At 47.4% G+C, this 16,498-nt stretch overlaps 1 protein-coding gene across 1 annotated transcript; it reads right to left on the reverse strand.

Moving 5' to 3' along the window:
* Positions 1 to 878: 878 nt before the first annotated feature.
* On the reverse strand, positions 879 to 15,494 carry LOC118584107 (F-box/WD repeat-containing protein 12-like). Its single transcript, XM_036188098.1, is given in 11 exon segments — positions 879 to 2,406; positions 3,218 to 3,345; positions 3,427 to 3,602; positions 4,011 to 4,221; positions 5,543 to 5,575; positions 5,577 to 5,702; positions 7,196 to 7,405; positions 9,284 to 9,402; positions 9,790 to 9,950; positions 12,341 to 12,378; positions 15,389 to 15,494. Coding segments are annotated over 11 exon segments (1,401 nt in total). The 5' UTR covers positions 15,479 to 15,494; the 3' UTR covers positions 879 to 2,297.
* Positions 15,495 to 16,498: the final 1,004 nt, after the last annotated feature.

The following is a 16,498-nucleotide window of genomic DNA, read 5'->3' on the forward strand; positions in this document are numbered from 1 at the left end:
CCAGGGCTCCTCCTCCTGGGGAGCACCACACCCAAGACAAGTGTTCACATACCTTCAGCAAGGTTTAACTCTTACCCTTGGAACCTGAGCTCCTGTCTCCCTCATCAAGCTGGCTCACCACTCCAGAGCAGGACTTAGAGCCACCAGGCCACCCTGGATCACCCCAATGCCAGAGCTGACACTTTCCCAAGGAGGGAACTTAACAGGACTTGTGTCCCGAGGATGCTGCCCTTAAGAGGACCTGTAAATGGAGCATGCCCGAGAGGCCTCCAGCAGAAACGCCAGCGTCTTGGCTGACCTGAACTTACCCATCTTCTTCGGAACATGACAGTTATCTTTCTTGCTGGGCCGTGGTGTTTGTATCTGCTGGTTTCTGTTTCTCTTTGGCCTCCATCCTGTTCCCCACTGCCATCTAGGGATGGCTCAGTCCTGCTTATCCTCATCATCAGGCCACGAGCCTTAGAACATCATGTAGTTCTGAGGTGGAGCTAGGTCAGGAAACTTCCTCGGATGGCTTCAAGGACAGGCACTTTCAGTTAACATAATTTTTTAATTGAATCTTTGGGAATTTCACATCTTACACCCCAATACCACTCACTTCCAGTCCCTCCATATCTTCCCCTCCCCCTGCAGTGGTCCACCAAACAAAAATTAAAAAGAAAAAAAAAAAAACCAATCAAGCTAAACCAAAACAAAGAGAAAAACAAACAAAAAAAACGAGCAACTACAACAAAATCTCTTTGTTCTTCCAGCTTTCTCCCATCTCCAGCACCTCTCCATTTGGCCTGGTGGCATTGGGAGCAGTGTGTCACACAGTGTATCCCTTTGTCCAATCAGCTTTACTTGCAAATGCTCATTGCAACGAGTCACTGGTCTGGTTCAAAGCCTCTGGTTTCTGGGACACCATCATCATTGGATCCTCACCAAAACTCTTAGATCTCCTGCAGTCACCCCGAGTCATGGAGATCCTGTGGTTATTATTCCACAGGACCAGTCCCTTCACGGGTTCTAGCAGGTCCTAGATAGGGTAGATGTTAGTTGGCTGTGGGCCTGGGTGGTAGTTGAGCTGGTCAGTCCAGGCCACTGGGGCTGCCCCCTCAGGCAAGGGGAGAGCCAGCTCTCCATGCCCATGCCATCAGGGTCAGCTCTCCCCTGCCCATGGCGAGGAATGGGGCCATCTCTTCCAAGTGCAGGGGAAAGGAGGCAGTTCTCAAGGGTCAGGGCCAGCTATCTTAGGTCCAGCGAAGGGCAGGGCCAGCTCAGCATAGAAAAGCAGGCACCCTTACGGCATTACCACAATCATCTATGTCCTACATTGACCATGATCATCTATGGTATCTAGACATTGTTGCTAAAGGTTTAATGTAATGAATAGGGTGCATTCCGATATTAGGCAAAGCAGTCTGAAATTCCTGTCTTTACTCTTTAAACAAGGAAAAATTCAAGATAGACAAATCTCCATTATGTGAGTCTTAGTTGGAGGTACTTCCTGCATCTGAAGGAATCAGGCTTTTCCTTTCTATGTGTGGACCTGTGACCCAAAGACCGCGTATCACAAAAACATGGACATATATATGTGCACACACACAACACTCTGAATCTCCCTCAGGAGCAGCTGGGAAGTGATTTCCATGGAGGCGTCCGGTACCTGTTCAGTGGTAGCAGAAGACAGAGCCTGAGGGAAATGCAGAGGGTACAGAGAGCCAGAACTGAGCAGGCCTGGCTGTCTCCTGCTGCCATTCTGCTTTGCTCCATCGTAGTTTCCAGCCTTCTCTTTGAAAGTGAGATGCTCTATTGACTTCCACCAAGTTCCATTTTGGGTTTTGGTGGGTGACTGTTAGCACATACTACTTGCAATTCACTAACTAAGCCAGCCAGGGCTCCCATGGTGACGGGCTCTAAAGCTGTCCTCTTTGTTCTGTCTTGTTGGTACCCTTGAGTTTTTGTGATGGTCTCACAGAATTCATTCTAAACATATTTTAATGACATTCTGGATAACAAAAACAACTCTGTTGCAATCCTGACACTGTAAGTAAGCAGGTTCTCTAGCTCTGTCACAGTCTACTCCTTCTGTGTCCAGTGGTCTGAGAAGCCTTAGGCACGTTGCTTAGCATCTGGAAGACTGGTTGAAGATGATTATTTATTCTCCTTTGTTTTTCTGAGCAAGACAAACAAGACAACAGAAAATACTCCAGTGGCTCACTGTGATCAGACAGTAGTCATCCTACCAGTTTGACAGCATCTTTGGTAAGGTGTTTGCATGCACACAAAGCAAGAGCATCTTCAACTGGCGGAGTCTAGCTAAGCTGGACTTTGTAGCAATATGACCTCAGAATACTTGTTCCATTGCTTCTGGCTTCAACCCCAGCGATGCTCATGCTGTCACTTTTCACATGGGTAAATCCACTGCAAAGAAGAAGGACATGCCAGGCGTTAACCCTGGGATAAAGGCAAATGTTTAAGTAGAAAAGCTTTTACCTGAGGATGGAACCCAGCCTCATCTTTGCAACCCTATCCAGCCCACTGCCACGCGTTTCCTCTGGGCATGGGAGGGAAATGCTATCACATTCTTTAGTGGGAAGACTGTGTCAGGTCCCTCCTGGCAGTGCTGCCTGCATCACAATGATTCTAGTGTAGTGAGAAACATCAGGGGAAATGGCCTACGCCAGAATTTGCAATGAACCCATCGGTGGTCAGAGGTGGTGTGCCCATAAGAGCTCTCAGGACTGACTGTTTTTCACAAGGCCTTTTCAAGGTCTAACCCTGGTTTGGACACATGTTCTCTGTGGACTATGCACAAAACCTCTAAATCTCTCAGCTATTTCATTTATAAAGTAATAGGCAGTTGGGTAATACCAATGGTTTCGTACAATATAGGAGACAATGTACAGCTCACAGTGAGAACTGAAGATCTGGTTTGAGGCTTTTTGTTTGCTACCAGAAAAAGAATCAGGATGCTCACAGTGGCTCATCCTGAGACCCAGCTAATGAGGCTGGACTTTCTCGTATTCTCTCCAACATTTCCTTTAGAATCATTCCTTTGAGCAGATGTGATATGCACATCTGTTTGAAGCTATTCAAGACAATGAGATGGGAGGACCACTTGATGCTGGAAGTTCAAGGCCAGCCTGGGCACCATGACAAGACTTGTTCCAGAAGAAAGAAAACCAATTGCTTTACCACTTTACAGACATAGGGCAGGAGAACAGCCAATTACCTGGACCATCTGTGAGATCCCCCAAGCAACTGATAGCAGCTCTTGAGGACAGGACATGTATTCTTCTTATTCCACACATAGACACGCAGGGACAGGTCCAAGGAAGAGGTGATGACACGGGTCGGATCCTTGAAATGAAGTCAAATGAGGTAGGGCTGTGGATTCTCAAGGGTGGAAAGCATGCCTTGGGCAGGAGATGCTCCACTCACCACCCACATCGACGTGATGGGCCTCTAGTGGTCCTGGAAGGCCACCAGCTGCAGGCCGTGGATGGTGAATAGCACCAGCTCTGACCTGGAGGCCAGCAGGATCACTTGGGAGCCGTGGCCCTGCATGAGGTGAGGAGTCATAGTGTCCGGCAAGGGGAAGCTAGCCAGCTGTTGTTCTTGGGAGAATAAAAGTACACTGGTTGCTTTTCAGGCATGGATATGTGCCCCACCCAATGATGTAGTGCAGGGAAAAGTGTATGTCTTTGCAGTTAGGAGAGCTCTGTTCCTGCTCCTGAGTGAGTTATTCAGACCTCAAATCCCAGTCCACCAGCAACAAAATTCTGGGGTGCTGCCCCCCACACAGAAGGGGACCATGGACATGGGATTTACATCTGAAGCCCAGGACCACACTGGGACCAACATGTCATATGCACTCCACCACTCAGTATGTGAAATCACACAGTAAAGCTTCTAGGACACTTGGCTTCTATTTCCCTGACAGGGAAGGGAAAATGTCCTAGAGGAACTGTGAGAAGCCTGTCCTGAAGCCAAACTGCAGGCTGTGGCCAGCACAGGGACCTTACCCAGGATGCTCACTCTGTCCCTGGACTTGCTGGCCTTTAAATCGAAGGTAGTGATGACCAGATGCATGCCTCTGACATCTCTGTGCATCACCATCAGCCTGGCTGCCTCCTCAGGAGCCCAGCAGGCTCTGGAACTCAGCCTGACAGGGAGGCTGGTCGAGACAGGAATCCCGTCTTCGGATGGGTAGAGCAAGGACTGAGTATAGAACACCTGGGGAAACACCCCTGTATGACCACAGAGTGGTGAGGGACCCAAGAGCTCCCAAAGCCCTCGAGCTGTAAGCTGACTCCAGCCTCTGGCAGGACTGTCTTCAACAGCTGGCTGCCCACATACCTCCATCCTCTACATTGGGCCTTACAGGGTGGTCCAGTCATTCTTATGGCCCCTTTCTAGGCATCCCATGTCCTTTGTACCCAACTGATACTCTCTGATGACTTGCTTCCCTGGCTACCAGATCTCTTGTGGTGCCCCACTAGCTCTTATTTCTGTGGTCTGACTTTCTGTTTTAGGTCCTGGCATTCAGTAAGGGTTGCACCTCTGGCAAATGACTGGACATCTCTGTGCCTATGACCCAGGTCATAGGCAGGACTTTGTGACTTGCAGGCATTCCTTCTGGCCACAGTGCTGGAGGTAGAGCAAACTGCCCCTCCCACACCCCTCCTATGCTCTCTTCTCCTGTACTGGGCCTCACTGCTCACCATTGTCTTCACACCATCCTCAGCAACACCAGACAGCTCTTTAGGAGCATGCTGGTGGAGATGTCCAAACTTGTTCAGAACTGACTTTGCCCTCCCCAGCAGAGAACTGGCCCTTCCAGATCATAGCACAGCAGATAGGAAAGAGCAGAGACTGAGAGGGCTGACTTTCCAGTGAGAGAGAGGCATACTCCTGTCTGGCTGCAGGGCTTGTCCCTGTAGTGATGGCCTGAGAACCTATGTCTTGCAGTCTCGGGGGCCAGGCTTTCTAGCCACCTCTTGTTGTTGTTTTTACTTTTACTCTTTTGGGGGCCCACCAGCCAGCTCCCAAAATAAATCACATGAGACTTATTCTTACTTATGAATGCCCAGCCTTAGCTTGGCTTGTTTCTTGCCAGCTTTTCTTAAATTATCCCATTTACCTTTTGCTTCTGGGCTTTTACCTTTCTCTATTTCTGTATATTTTTCTTTCCCTCTTATTCCATGTCCAGCTGTGTGACTGGGTGAATGATTCCTTCCTTTCTCACTCCTCAATCTCCTTTCTTCCCAGTTTTCTCCACCTATTTATTCTCTTTGCCTCCTAGCTCTACCAATCCTTTCTCCTGCCTCGCTATTGGCCATTCAGCTCTTTATTAGACCAACCAGGTGTTTTAGACAGGCAAAGTAACACAGTTGCACAGAGTTAAACAAATTCAACATAAAAGAATACAACACATCTTAGCATCATTAAAAAAATGTTCTATAGCATAAATGAATGTAACACATCTTAAACTAATATTCCACAACACCCTCCCACTGCAGTAGGTTTACCAGGGTCAGGGTTCCCAGGCACTGACCTTTGGACCTAAGTCTGATTCTTGTGCAAACACCAAATACCCAGTATTGGTCAGGTGAGCACGTGAGGCTCACAGAGGTATGAGAAAATGTGGCTACTTTGGAGACCACTTGCAGCTGAGGTACTGTCAGAGTATAGAGGTTCCCTTCAGCGCAGGCTACCTGGAACAGAGAGCAACTAACAATGGGGGGAGGGGGTACCACCATCTTCTGAAGGAGCCGCCCCTCCCCCCCAAGGGTGGGCACACGCCACACCACAGCAATGTCTTCAGAGCAGAGTCTCCCGCATGAGCTTGGCATGTGACCCTCCACTGCTCTTCCAGGCAATGACAGAGGCAGCTTGCCTATGTGTTTTACATTTAAAATGTTTCCTCTCACACTGATGGCAATTAAAAAAGTCAAAAGAAAATGTTTACTAATTGGGAAGATCTACCAGGAGAGCAAATGTTACTATATTACTGCTGCATGGAGTGCTCCTGCCTAGACCCTATCCACACATGCAGGCATACATTCAGGGGGATGCCTAAAGTTAGAATTATTGGGTCAAAGGGTAAGTGTATTTAAAATGTTTCACAAAATCAGAATGACCAGCAAACTCTGGAAACTAGTTCTGAGCACATTCCCACCTAACATGTAGAAAAATAAGTATTTTAAGCCTTCTGGGTAAGGTACCTGTCCAGACTGGGCCACCTGCATGTGACCTGGTGAAGGACGAGAGTCAGGATAGGAAGAGACAATTCCAAACTCACAAAGGTAGTGACATAAGCTGAGAATATGGAGGAAGAAGAACAGTTGGTACCAGAAGGACAGACAGCTCCAACCACGGCTCTCTCTCTCTCTGTGTGTGTGTGTGTGTGTGTGTGTGTGTGTGTGTGTGCGCGCGCGCGCGTGCGCACACTGAAGCCTCGTCAGAAAGTAAGCCAGGCCTCATCTGGTGACAAGTACTAGTCCACAGCCCTCAGACTCAGCTGCAGGTTTGGGTGACTGCATGATCTCCCCAGTGGATAAGTCAATCCTGGCCGAGACTCCCATCAGGTCATGGTGTGGTGCAGCGGGCTTTATCCAGGCACTGTGGTTTAGGGAAACCTATTTAAAATGGTGCTGCCCTGGGAGCAGAGAGGAAACCCAAGTCAGGGAGCCTGGACTTAACCTGCTGCAACCCCAAGGTGAGAGGCCTTGGAAGCAGCTGTAGAGGCAATGGGAAGGGCAGACACTGTCAAGCTGAGAACCAGGAGTGTCAGGAAGCTCAGTGTAGGCACTAAAGCACGCGGTGAAGGCAGCCCCACCCTTGCCGAACAGGAGCCAAGTTCCTCAGAAACGTCTGGAAAGGATGAAGGACTGAAGACCTCAGCACACAGGAAAGTAAGGCCACGTGCCGCAAACCACGAGAACTCCACACAGCAGGTTCCCATCACCACAGGAGAGGCTACAGAGAGGCTGATGACACACACACACACACACACACACACACACACACACACACACACACACACACACGTCTGAAGGACAGAGGAGCTTGCATTCTACATGGTGGACAAGGAGGAGCCAGAGAGGTAGGATCTGTTCTGAACAGGGATCCAGACTCCTCCCACCATAGTGGCTTAGACCAAGAGGTGGTTAGGCCCTGTAGGGCTCCTGAGAGCGAGGTCACTCACCATCAGGAAGGGGCCCTCTGAGTGGCCGCAGGCCTCCATGGAAGAACAGAAGGTTGGAAGGCAGAATGAGGCCCACAGAGACCCAGTCTCCGCCTTCCACCCAGTGATCAAGCCCTGTGTGTCCACTGTGACCACCAGCTGCTGCAGAGGATAGGCCACCAAACTCATCAGAGGAGCAGGCTGCACAGGGCTGGACCAGATCTCTGTGCCCTGGTAACAACAAAATTCACATAACTGACTGACACAGGGCACCGTCTCTTTCACAGATACACATGATTTTCAGCAGTCAGCATAGGTTCATGCAGGCCTACTCTACCAAGCTCCACAGCACACATGGAGCACAGGTGAAAAGGGTGTGATGTACCTGTGAACGGCTTAGGGTCACCTAGGAAACAAACCTCTGTGGTGGGTGAGAGGGAGTTTCTGAGCTGATGCCATTTGATGAGCTGGGGTCCTGGGCTGCTTTTGGGGATCTGACACCCTCTTCTGATCTCCATGACCTCACAGACACAGAGCAGACTTTCAAAAAAATGCATAAGGAGTCCTGTATCTAGAAGTGGAAGGATGTGAATTATGAAAGCTAGCAAAATAAACCAGGCATGATATCTCAGGCCTGCAATCTCAGTGACAGGGAGGAAGAAGCAGGGGGATTGCCCTAAGTTTGCGGCCAGCAAGAGTTAAGGGGCAAAATTCAACCTGGTATCAAAAAGCCAAAGAAAAAGGCAGGAGGAAGGGCCAAATTGTTAACACCTGAAGTATCAGAGACATGGATAGGGACTGTTGATTTGAATTAACTAAGCTGTTGTTGTTGTTGTTTATTTAAAGGAAAGTGACTTTAACCCCCCACTTTAATACTAGGAATTGAACCCCAGCCTCATATATACCACGCAAGTGCTGTCCACTGAGCTAAAGTCACAGCCTGCCATATTTGTTTTAGGAGCTTTCAAGGCACAAAAACACACAAAAAAGCCTGGTGTGGGTCACACACCCTCAATCATCTCCAAAAAGCACCCACAAACACTGTGCTCTTAGAAAGCAAGTTTCAATATGACACTGTTAACAACTGATCTTTAAGGAAGAAACTACAGCTGAGGAGCTGCTCGTGAACAGTATGAAGGTTGGGAAGCCTGGCCCGATGGCAGGAAGCGCTGCTGGCAGTCTGAGGTGTCCCATACTGGAAACAACGGAGCGCCAATTCAAGGTCTGGTACACCATGGCCACCTGCAGCCACATGGGCCATTGAGTACTTTTGTATTTGGTTTGAAAGCAGAATATTTAATGAAATAATGTATTACTGGAGTATGCTACTCTCGCTTGTTTACACATTGTCTATGGCTCCTTTTGTGTCTCAGCAGCAGAGTTAAGTAGTTAGTTATGACAGAGATTCTGGTCTAAGAAGGGTAAAATATTTACGGTTTAGTTGTTTAAAGAGAACACTGCTGGCCCATTCAGCAAGGCACTCTATTTTCTTTTGGAAAACCCAACCTCAACTTCTTTTTAAATTATTTACTTATCCATTAGTGTGTGTGTGTGTGTGTGTGTGTGTGTGTGTGTGTGTGTGTGTGTGTGTGTATGCATGTGGCGAGCGCGTGCACATGAGGCAGAAGGAGCAGCCTGGGCTACAGAGTGAGTGAGATCCTGTCTCAAAAAAAAAAAAAAAGCCTTCAGTTTTTAACATCTGCATAAGTACTAACAGTTTAAGTTCTAGGCAAGCTATCCAGTTGGTGTGCCCACACGGGGATGACCAAAAGCTGTCATCTTGCAAAACTGCCTGGTTGGGCAGCGTGAGTTCCAGCATGGAGGCTCATGACTAAATGGCTTACAGTAAATTCGAGGAATGGCAAAAACAGCTTCATCCCCGGCACAGCCCCCACCATCACTGGCAAAGTCTGGTTCCAAGAGGAAGCCAAGCATGTGTCACGTGAGATAGGTTACACTCGAGTTTCAAAGGTTATCAGAATGTCCCACTGGCGACAGCTGATGGCAGAGCTCAGATTTCTCATCTGCAAAATGGGGCTGCTACTCTGCATTAAGATAACCAAGCCAAGGACCCAGGAGGGACCCTTCCCTCCCCAGGGAGCAGTTCACCTCATGCAGGTCCCAGGCACGCACGGTACAGTCTGAAGACACAGTGCAAACCACGGACTTTGCCCTCTCATCAAAGCGGTACTCGTGGGGTGTGGCATAGGCCAGCTGATCTATCTTTCCTGGAAGAGAGCACACACATAGACTCAGATCGGATACACAACTGTCCCTCTTCTCCAGTATCAGGAACACAATGAGTGCTTAGGGTATATGAAAGAGATAGGGAGTAGCTCATACCTATGCAGCTGGTGGGTGAACATTCCTGAGAGCAGAACCCACTTATAACTGGAGGCCTGGCTTGTTCTATTTCAGTTTTTCAGTCTATTATGAAAAGGTGATAACAGCTCATTCCTTCCTCCCATGCCATAGCACAGATGACGGGGCATCCAGCAAGACCCGAATTCATCAAGGGGCACTTGCCATGCCATTAGCTGAGATGCCAAGATCCCTGAGATTTGACCAGCAAGAGGGTGGGCAGTGGACATAGCTAGACACTCTCCAGCTCATACCTGTGTGCCCAGAAATAGCTTTGCAGATGAAGTCCTGCGGCCGCCCAGATTCCACGCGGAACTCCAGCTCAGACCGGCAGAAATAGTACTGCCTCCATGTCTGTGTACCCACGACCACTGGGAAGGCTTTGCAGGAGGCCCAGCGTCTCAGACACAGCTGCCTGCAACACAGATGTGAGCGTAGGCTGGGTACAGCAGGCTGGTTTCTGAAGCCAGGAGATGGAGCTTCAAATTCTGGCCTTACCTCTTTCTGGTTTTGAAACCCTGGATAACTCACAGTCCCTAACTAGCCCTCAATTTTCTCCTCTGTCAAATGGGAGCAGAGCTAATAGTGAGTGGTGACATGTCAACCATGCTACACTTTTTATGTGACCAGCTGCCCTTCATGGCAGCCCTCTGGGGAAGGCACTCACCACCATCCTACACTTGGGGACACAGAAGCTAAACAACTGGGATTCAGGAGCCCACGTCTTAAGTCTCCAACTGTTTGTGTCAAACTGTCCATTTGCCTTTTCAGTTCTGTCTATCCTTGGTGTGTTTTGTGCTTGTTGCCAGGGGCACACCTTCTCCCCAGGCTCCTCTATGTCATCCGATAACACACGTCTTTACATATCTGATCTCAGTCTGCTCTGGCTGATGTCACTAGCCATTCAGATTTTTCATGCTGTTTGCATGTATATCTTCTTACTGTCAACCTGTCCATGTATTTTAACCCAGAGTGTGTCTCAGAGATGGGGACATGGGCCAGTTTTAGATCTCCAAATCTTGGAACAAAAACAAAGGAAACTAAGTGTATCTCATGTTCACAGCATTGAGTTGGACTATTTTTCTTTGACAGTTCTGTCGATCTTTGTCTTTTCATTGGGTTGTGTAATCGTATTTTGTCATTTTAGTACTTTCTTGTCCCCCCCCACACACACACTATTGCATTTCTATCATATTTTCTGTTAAGTGTGGTCAAACACACTGTTTCAATTGCTTTGTCATTTCTTCCACCATATTTTTAGTTACTTTTAGTGGCCGCCTTAAAGATTATAACTTCGATTTTGATACATCAACAGCTGCACTAGACAGTTCATCCATTCAGACAATTTCTCTGAGTCATATACAGTTACTAAAAAGTCAGTTCTTCAAAGAGTAGATAAAAGAATGGATTCTAATGAAAGTCTACTTCAAAACCAACCGAGAGCCGGGCGGTGGTGGTGCATGCCTTTAATCCCAGCACTTGGGAGGCAGAAGCAGGTGGATCTTTGTGAGTTCGAGGCCAGCCTGATCTACAGAGTGAGATCCAGGAAAGGCGCAAAGCTATACAGAGTAACCCTGTCTCGAAACAAACAAATAAACAAACAAAAACCTGACTGAGATTATTTTTCTAGTCAATATTAGTTATACTGCTAATAAAAAGCAACAGAAAGAACAGTATTCTGTGATGCTGAAAATATGCTAAGAAAGCCCTTGATGAGGGAATGCCTCTCTGTACACTGTGAATATGTGCTGCTCTGATTGGTTGATAAATAAAGCCGTTTGGACTATGGCAAGGCAGCTTAGAGGCAGGCGGGAAATTCTAAGAGAGAGACAGGAAGAAGGCAGAGAGACGCCAGCGAGCCGCCCAAGGAGCAACATGTAATGGGAAGCAGGTAAAGCCATGGAACATGTGGTGATACATAGATTCATAGATATGGACTAATTTAAGATATAAGAGCTAGCTAGCAAAAGGCTTGAGCCATGGCCATGCAGTTATAAATGAAGCCTCTGTGTGTTTACTTGGGGGAAGTGAGTGAGAGATTTGTCCTGACCACCGGCAGCCTGGGACACCAGAAATCTTCTGCCTACAGGCCCTGACACAACCAAGAAGCCCAGGGTGTCACAGTTATCCTAAATGAAAGCAAAACCTCCCTCCTGATTCTGAGGAAGCTTCACATTTGAACAGTTGTTCTCATTAGGGTGAAAAGTGTAACTCCTACCTGCCCGTCAAGGTTTGGGCCTTACATTCAGTGGCCAGTCTCTTCCCCCTCTCCCCTTCTGCTGCTGTTAGTTTTATCTTAGTATAAAATAAAAGATAGCAGGTTCCAAAGGAGGAATAAATTAGAGGGACTTAGCAAATTTAATGTTTTAAATACTTCTGTTTTATACAATCTTACATTTCTCTGCTATTGTACCCTTAAAATAATCTGAATTGGGCATGGTGGCACATGCTTGCAATTCCAGCACTCAGGAGAGCTAGGCAGGAAGATTACAAACTCAAGGCTAGGCTAGGCTACAAAGTAAGCAAAAGGCCATCCTGGCTATAAAATGGATCATTTATTTATTTAAAGTAATTTGATTATACTACAGAAACTGCAGGGAATGAATCCAGCTGGTTGAGTCTGGCAGACCTGCCAATCCAAGGTGTTACACTGTGAACCATAGAGGGGTCTCCTCACATATAAGGACTAGGGATATAATCCTTTCTCTGTCCTCATTAGAGATGGAAGTGATTATAGCACTTGGAAACCACTTCCAGTGAACGTCTCTCCTTTACAGGACCACACTTGGCTCTTCCTTCACTCACCTCCACAGTTCCTTGGTCATTGAAACCTCATTCCAGACCTAGAATAAGGACAGGAAAAGACAGCATCTGGTCAGTCAATGCCATTAAGCACCTAGCTTGCCAAACCACAAAGAACAAAACCAGCCCTGTTTCTGCATTCAACACAGCTCAACCTGGTGCATTAAAAACAACAGATAATTAAAAACCACCAAAAGATAAAAAAGAAGAGACTCTGGGATTGATGAGTCAGGGCCCAGGGGCTCAGAGATACAATGACTAATCAAAGAGTGGCTAGTTGTTCTAAAGCAATGTAGGGAAACACCGGATATGCACGTGATTCATAAATATGAAAAGGATAGTTTAGTAATTTGCCTCAGTTAGAACACGAGGTTTTGGTTGGAGAAGAACCGGGAAAATGAGCTGGCTGGGTGGCTTCTACCACTCCCAAAGTCTCCGTGCAAAAATACCGATAAGCTACTTAAGTAGCTTTGAATAGGGGAGTAGCGAGGTCCAGCTGTGTTAAGACCTCTGTGCTTGCTGTGAAGACTGGTAATGATTTCAGCGAGCTTCTGTGGGGCTGCAGCGATGGGGATGTCTTAGAGTTGCCAAGATGGTCCAACGGGAACAGTCTTCCAGGGTGGGTCCTATGCAAGCCCTGCTGTGACTTCTCTCCGAAGAGCTCTCTGCAGAACGCTTAGGGTGCCAGAGTGTGCTGTTGAATGACAGTGATCCCAGCAGCCTGGGAGGTGGAGGCAGGATGATAAGTTTAAGGTCATCCTCCCCTGCATAGCCAGTTCAACGTCAGGCTGAACTACAAGACTCTAACTAAAAAAAAAAAAAAAAAAAATTAAAGAAAAGGAGGTCTTTTTTATCCAGTAATGATGTTGTAGTTTTGCAAAATCAAACCAAGCAATGACCTAAGCATCTTCCCATTCAAAGCCAACTAGGATCTCAGTTCTCAAATAGAAGATGTAATGTGTGGTATGCTCTACAGAATAAATGCTAGCCATTTTCAAGGATCCTTCTGTTAAGAGTCATAGAGATTACTGACCTCATTTAACTTATGGGTAGATCGTAACCAGGAAAAACTTGGCAATACCAAAGAGCAGAAGGAACTTCTCTTCCAAACTCTGTCTCTAAACTGTGCCAGCCTACTATGCAAAACAGCTGGAGATTCAACTCAAGCCCGGCACATGACTCCATCATCACCTTAGAGAAGTTACTGTGTGATACTCAGTTTCTTGATGTGTAAACATGGGAGTGAAACTCAGTATTTACTAGTTATACTTAGAATTATCCACAGAGGCGTGGAACTATGAAGTGCTTTCTGGGCTGAGAAGTGCCTGGGAGAGGTGAGGACCTCTGTTCTTCCTTCTCCGCCAGAGACCTTGTACTGGCAATCGGGCACCTTTGCATTGGGCCACATCAGCTTCACGTAGGAAACCAAAGCTACCCAGGTAGTTCACAGACTGCCAGTCCTCAGCAGGCCGTGGTGCCTACAGTACACCTTGCCTGCATCCTTTGCAGTGGTACCCTGAGACTGAAAGTTAGAGCAGGCAAAGGCTAAAAATGGGAGACAAGACTTTTAAAAAAATGCCTTTAAAAAAAAAAAAGGCGTAAGTGGCCTCATGTGTAATGTGTTAAATTAACTAACCCATGTTCAGAGGAAGAGATCATTTACTTATTCATTATATGATTGTGTTAATCCCACCGGGCAAGAATAAGATCACTGCCACAATTTTTTGAGCCAAATTTGAAGCAAGCTTTATCAAATACTGGCCAGAATGATGGACACTGGCCAGGCCCATACCTGGAATTCCCAGAGAATGGCACCAGATTACATTAGGCAGGGGATTAAAAAAGCAAAACCCACAAGGCTACACACTCCCTGCCTTTATCTAAATAGGGGCAAACATACATCCTGACGTACTTCCTGTCTATGTACCTCTCACTTATGTGTGATCAAGCACATCCTGTGCAGTTGGGGCAACCAGCCTTGTTTACTGAAGTGAAGACTTGTGGTTTGTTAACTTGTGTGAACAGCCGTGAGCATTCTAGGAAGTTATCTGTCCTTGGGCAAGGGGGGCTTACAGGCTAGAGGCATTTTTGTCTATACATCTCTTACACACAGCAATTTAAACTTTAGCCATCACAACTGATAAGCCAAGATGTTAACAGCTGATGCAGGTGGACAGTCATGGCCTCTGTTTTCTCTCCAGCATGTGGCCGGGACACAGTGTAGAAGAGAACACATTTACAAACTGTGGCATGTGAGGTAAGTTCTCAGGCTCACAGAGTTTTGGCAACAGATAGAGAGGAAAAAGATGCAGGTCCTAAAAAGTATTACAGTGTAGCAAAGAGAGGAGGTGGCTAGGGATACTGTCAAAAACCTACAGTGGCAGACGGGGAGGTTCCTCAGCTGGTAGAGTGCATGGCTAGCTCAAGTGCTTTTTCCAGAACTACAGAGGAAAAATGAAATTAGGTGATGCCTCTCTACACATTGGAGGTCTGACACTGCCAGATATCAACTCTGGGTCCTTTGATGAAGTCTGAAGAGTGGGGCACACTTGCAGTTTGAAGGTTTGGGCAAAATTGACAAGATTGGACTGAATAGGATTGGTCTTTTCTGTGGGTAAAAGCTTTAAAACTGACCAGGTTTGAAACTGAAAGTCTAGGAGCTCTGTTCCAGCAAGGCTGTGTCTAACCTTCGGAACTGACTGACTTAAGGGAGAGACTACAATTCAAGGCATGCACTGGGCACTTGGGATAGACACTGAAGAAAGATTTTAGCATCTTTTCTGTCACACCGTTTAGTAATGAATCAGGCAGGGAAAAACAAGTACCTTACACTAATAGTGGTTTAGTCGCTTTGTACTGAGTCCATGAGAAGCAACACACGGCCAGATGACAAGCAGGGCAGGGTGCGGTCAAGCACTTACTGCTAAGGCCACCTAGGCCACAGGACGCGGGAGCCCATGGCAAAGCCAATCCTAGGAGGGGATGCCCCGGCAGCCCTGGGCCCGCGGAGCGCGGCGAGCAAAGCGATGGGGCGACTTCATCAGACCTCACCTTGTTCACCTGCGCAGCGCGCAGCAGGTCGCCAGCCTCTAGGAAGGAGAAGACGTGCACCAGCTCGTGGGGGCCAAGCTGTGCAGCCATCCTGCTCGCCGCGCCCTACCCCGCCCCCCCTCGCTTCCGTCGCCGTTGGATAAGCCCGCCCACATGCAGAATCTGTGTGTGATACTTCCTCTCCTCTCGGGGCTCGCCTTTCCGGAGCCTGCTCTGGCCCAGGGAACACTTGACATTCGGATACCTCTGATCTTGATCTTGTTTTCCCTGCCTCACCCACTACAATCAGCTTTTGTCCTTGCTGGGTCCTGGCTTCAGTCTCCTCCATGTGTGTGTAATTCTGCATTGTATTTATTACCAACCATGCCAGCACATAGACGTTTAGTCCTTTCCAGCAACCGGCTGTTTGGTAGGACAAAGAGTAGGAAGCATGCATCTTCTGTTGTAATCAATTGTTTCCTCTACTATTTACTGCAGCTTAACGCTGCTTTTAAAACCACGCACAAACCGGCCGGTGTTGGCACATGCCTTTAATCCCAGCACTTGGGAGGCAGAAGCTGACTGATCTCTGTAAATTCAAAGCCAGCCTGGTCTACAGAGCTAGTTTCAGGACAGCCAAGAAACCCTGTCTCAAAAAAAAACTCTGTCACACACACACACACACACACACACACACACACACACACACCACCCAAGAACAAATAAATTTAGCCTTAAAAGAGCGAAAGTATTGAGTACTACGTGTCTGCAATGAACTCTTCTCTACTCCTATTGGGGCAGAGGGACAAGCTGGAGGTTGGACTTTTGCCAGGGCAGCAGCCAGTCCATACTCCCATCCTTGGCTAGCGACAACCGTTACTGCTGCCGATGTGCAGGTGAAGAGATTTCCCCCAGAGAGTGTGAGAGCCAAAGTTACATTTTAAGTTTTACTTAGTATGCCTAAGGGATAATGCAACAAAAATGCCTCTGATCTGCAAGCCCTTTGCCCAAGGACAGATAGTTACTGAAATGCTGGAAGCTATTGTTTATGGGAGATGACAAGACACATGTTTTCACTCTCTGAAACAAGTTTGTTTGAGCCATATGCACTGGATGTGCTTGATCACATGT

Source organism: Onychomys torridus, chromosome 5 (genome assembly GCF_903995425.1).
Source record: "Onychomys torridus chromosome 5, mOncTor1.1, whole genome shotgun sequence".
NCBI classification, from domain to species: Eukaryota; Metazoa; Chordata; class Mammalia; order Rodentia; family Cricetidae; genus Onychomys; species Onychomys torridus.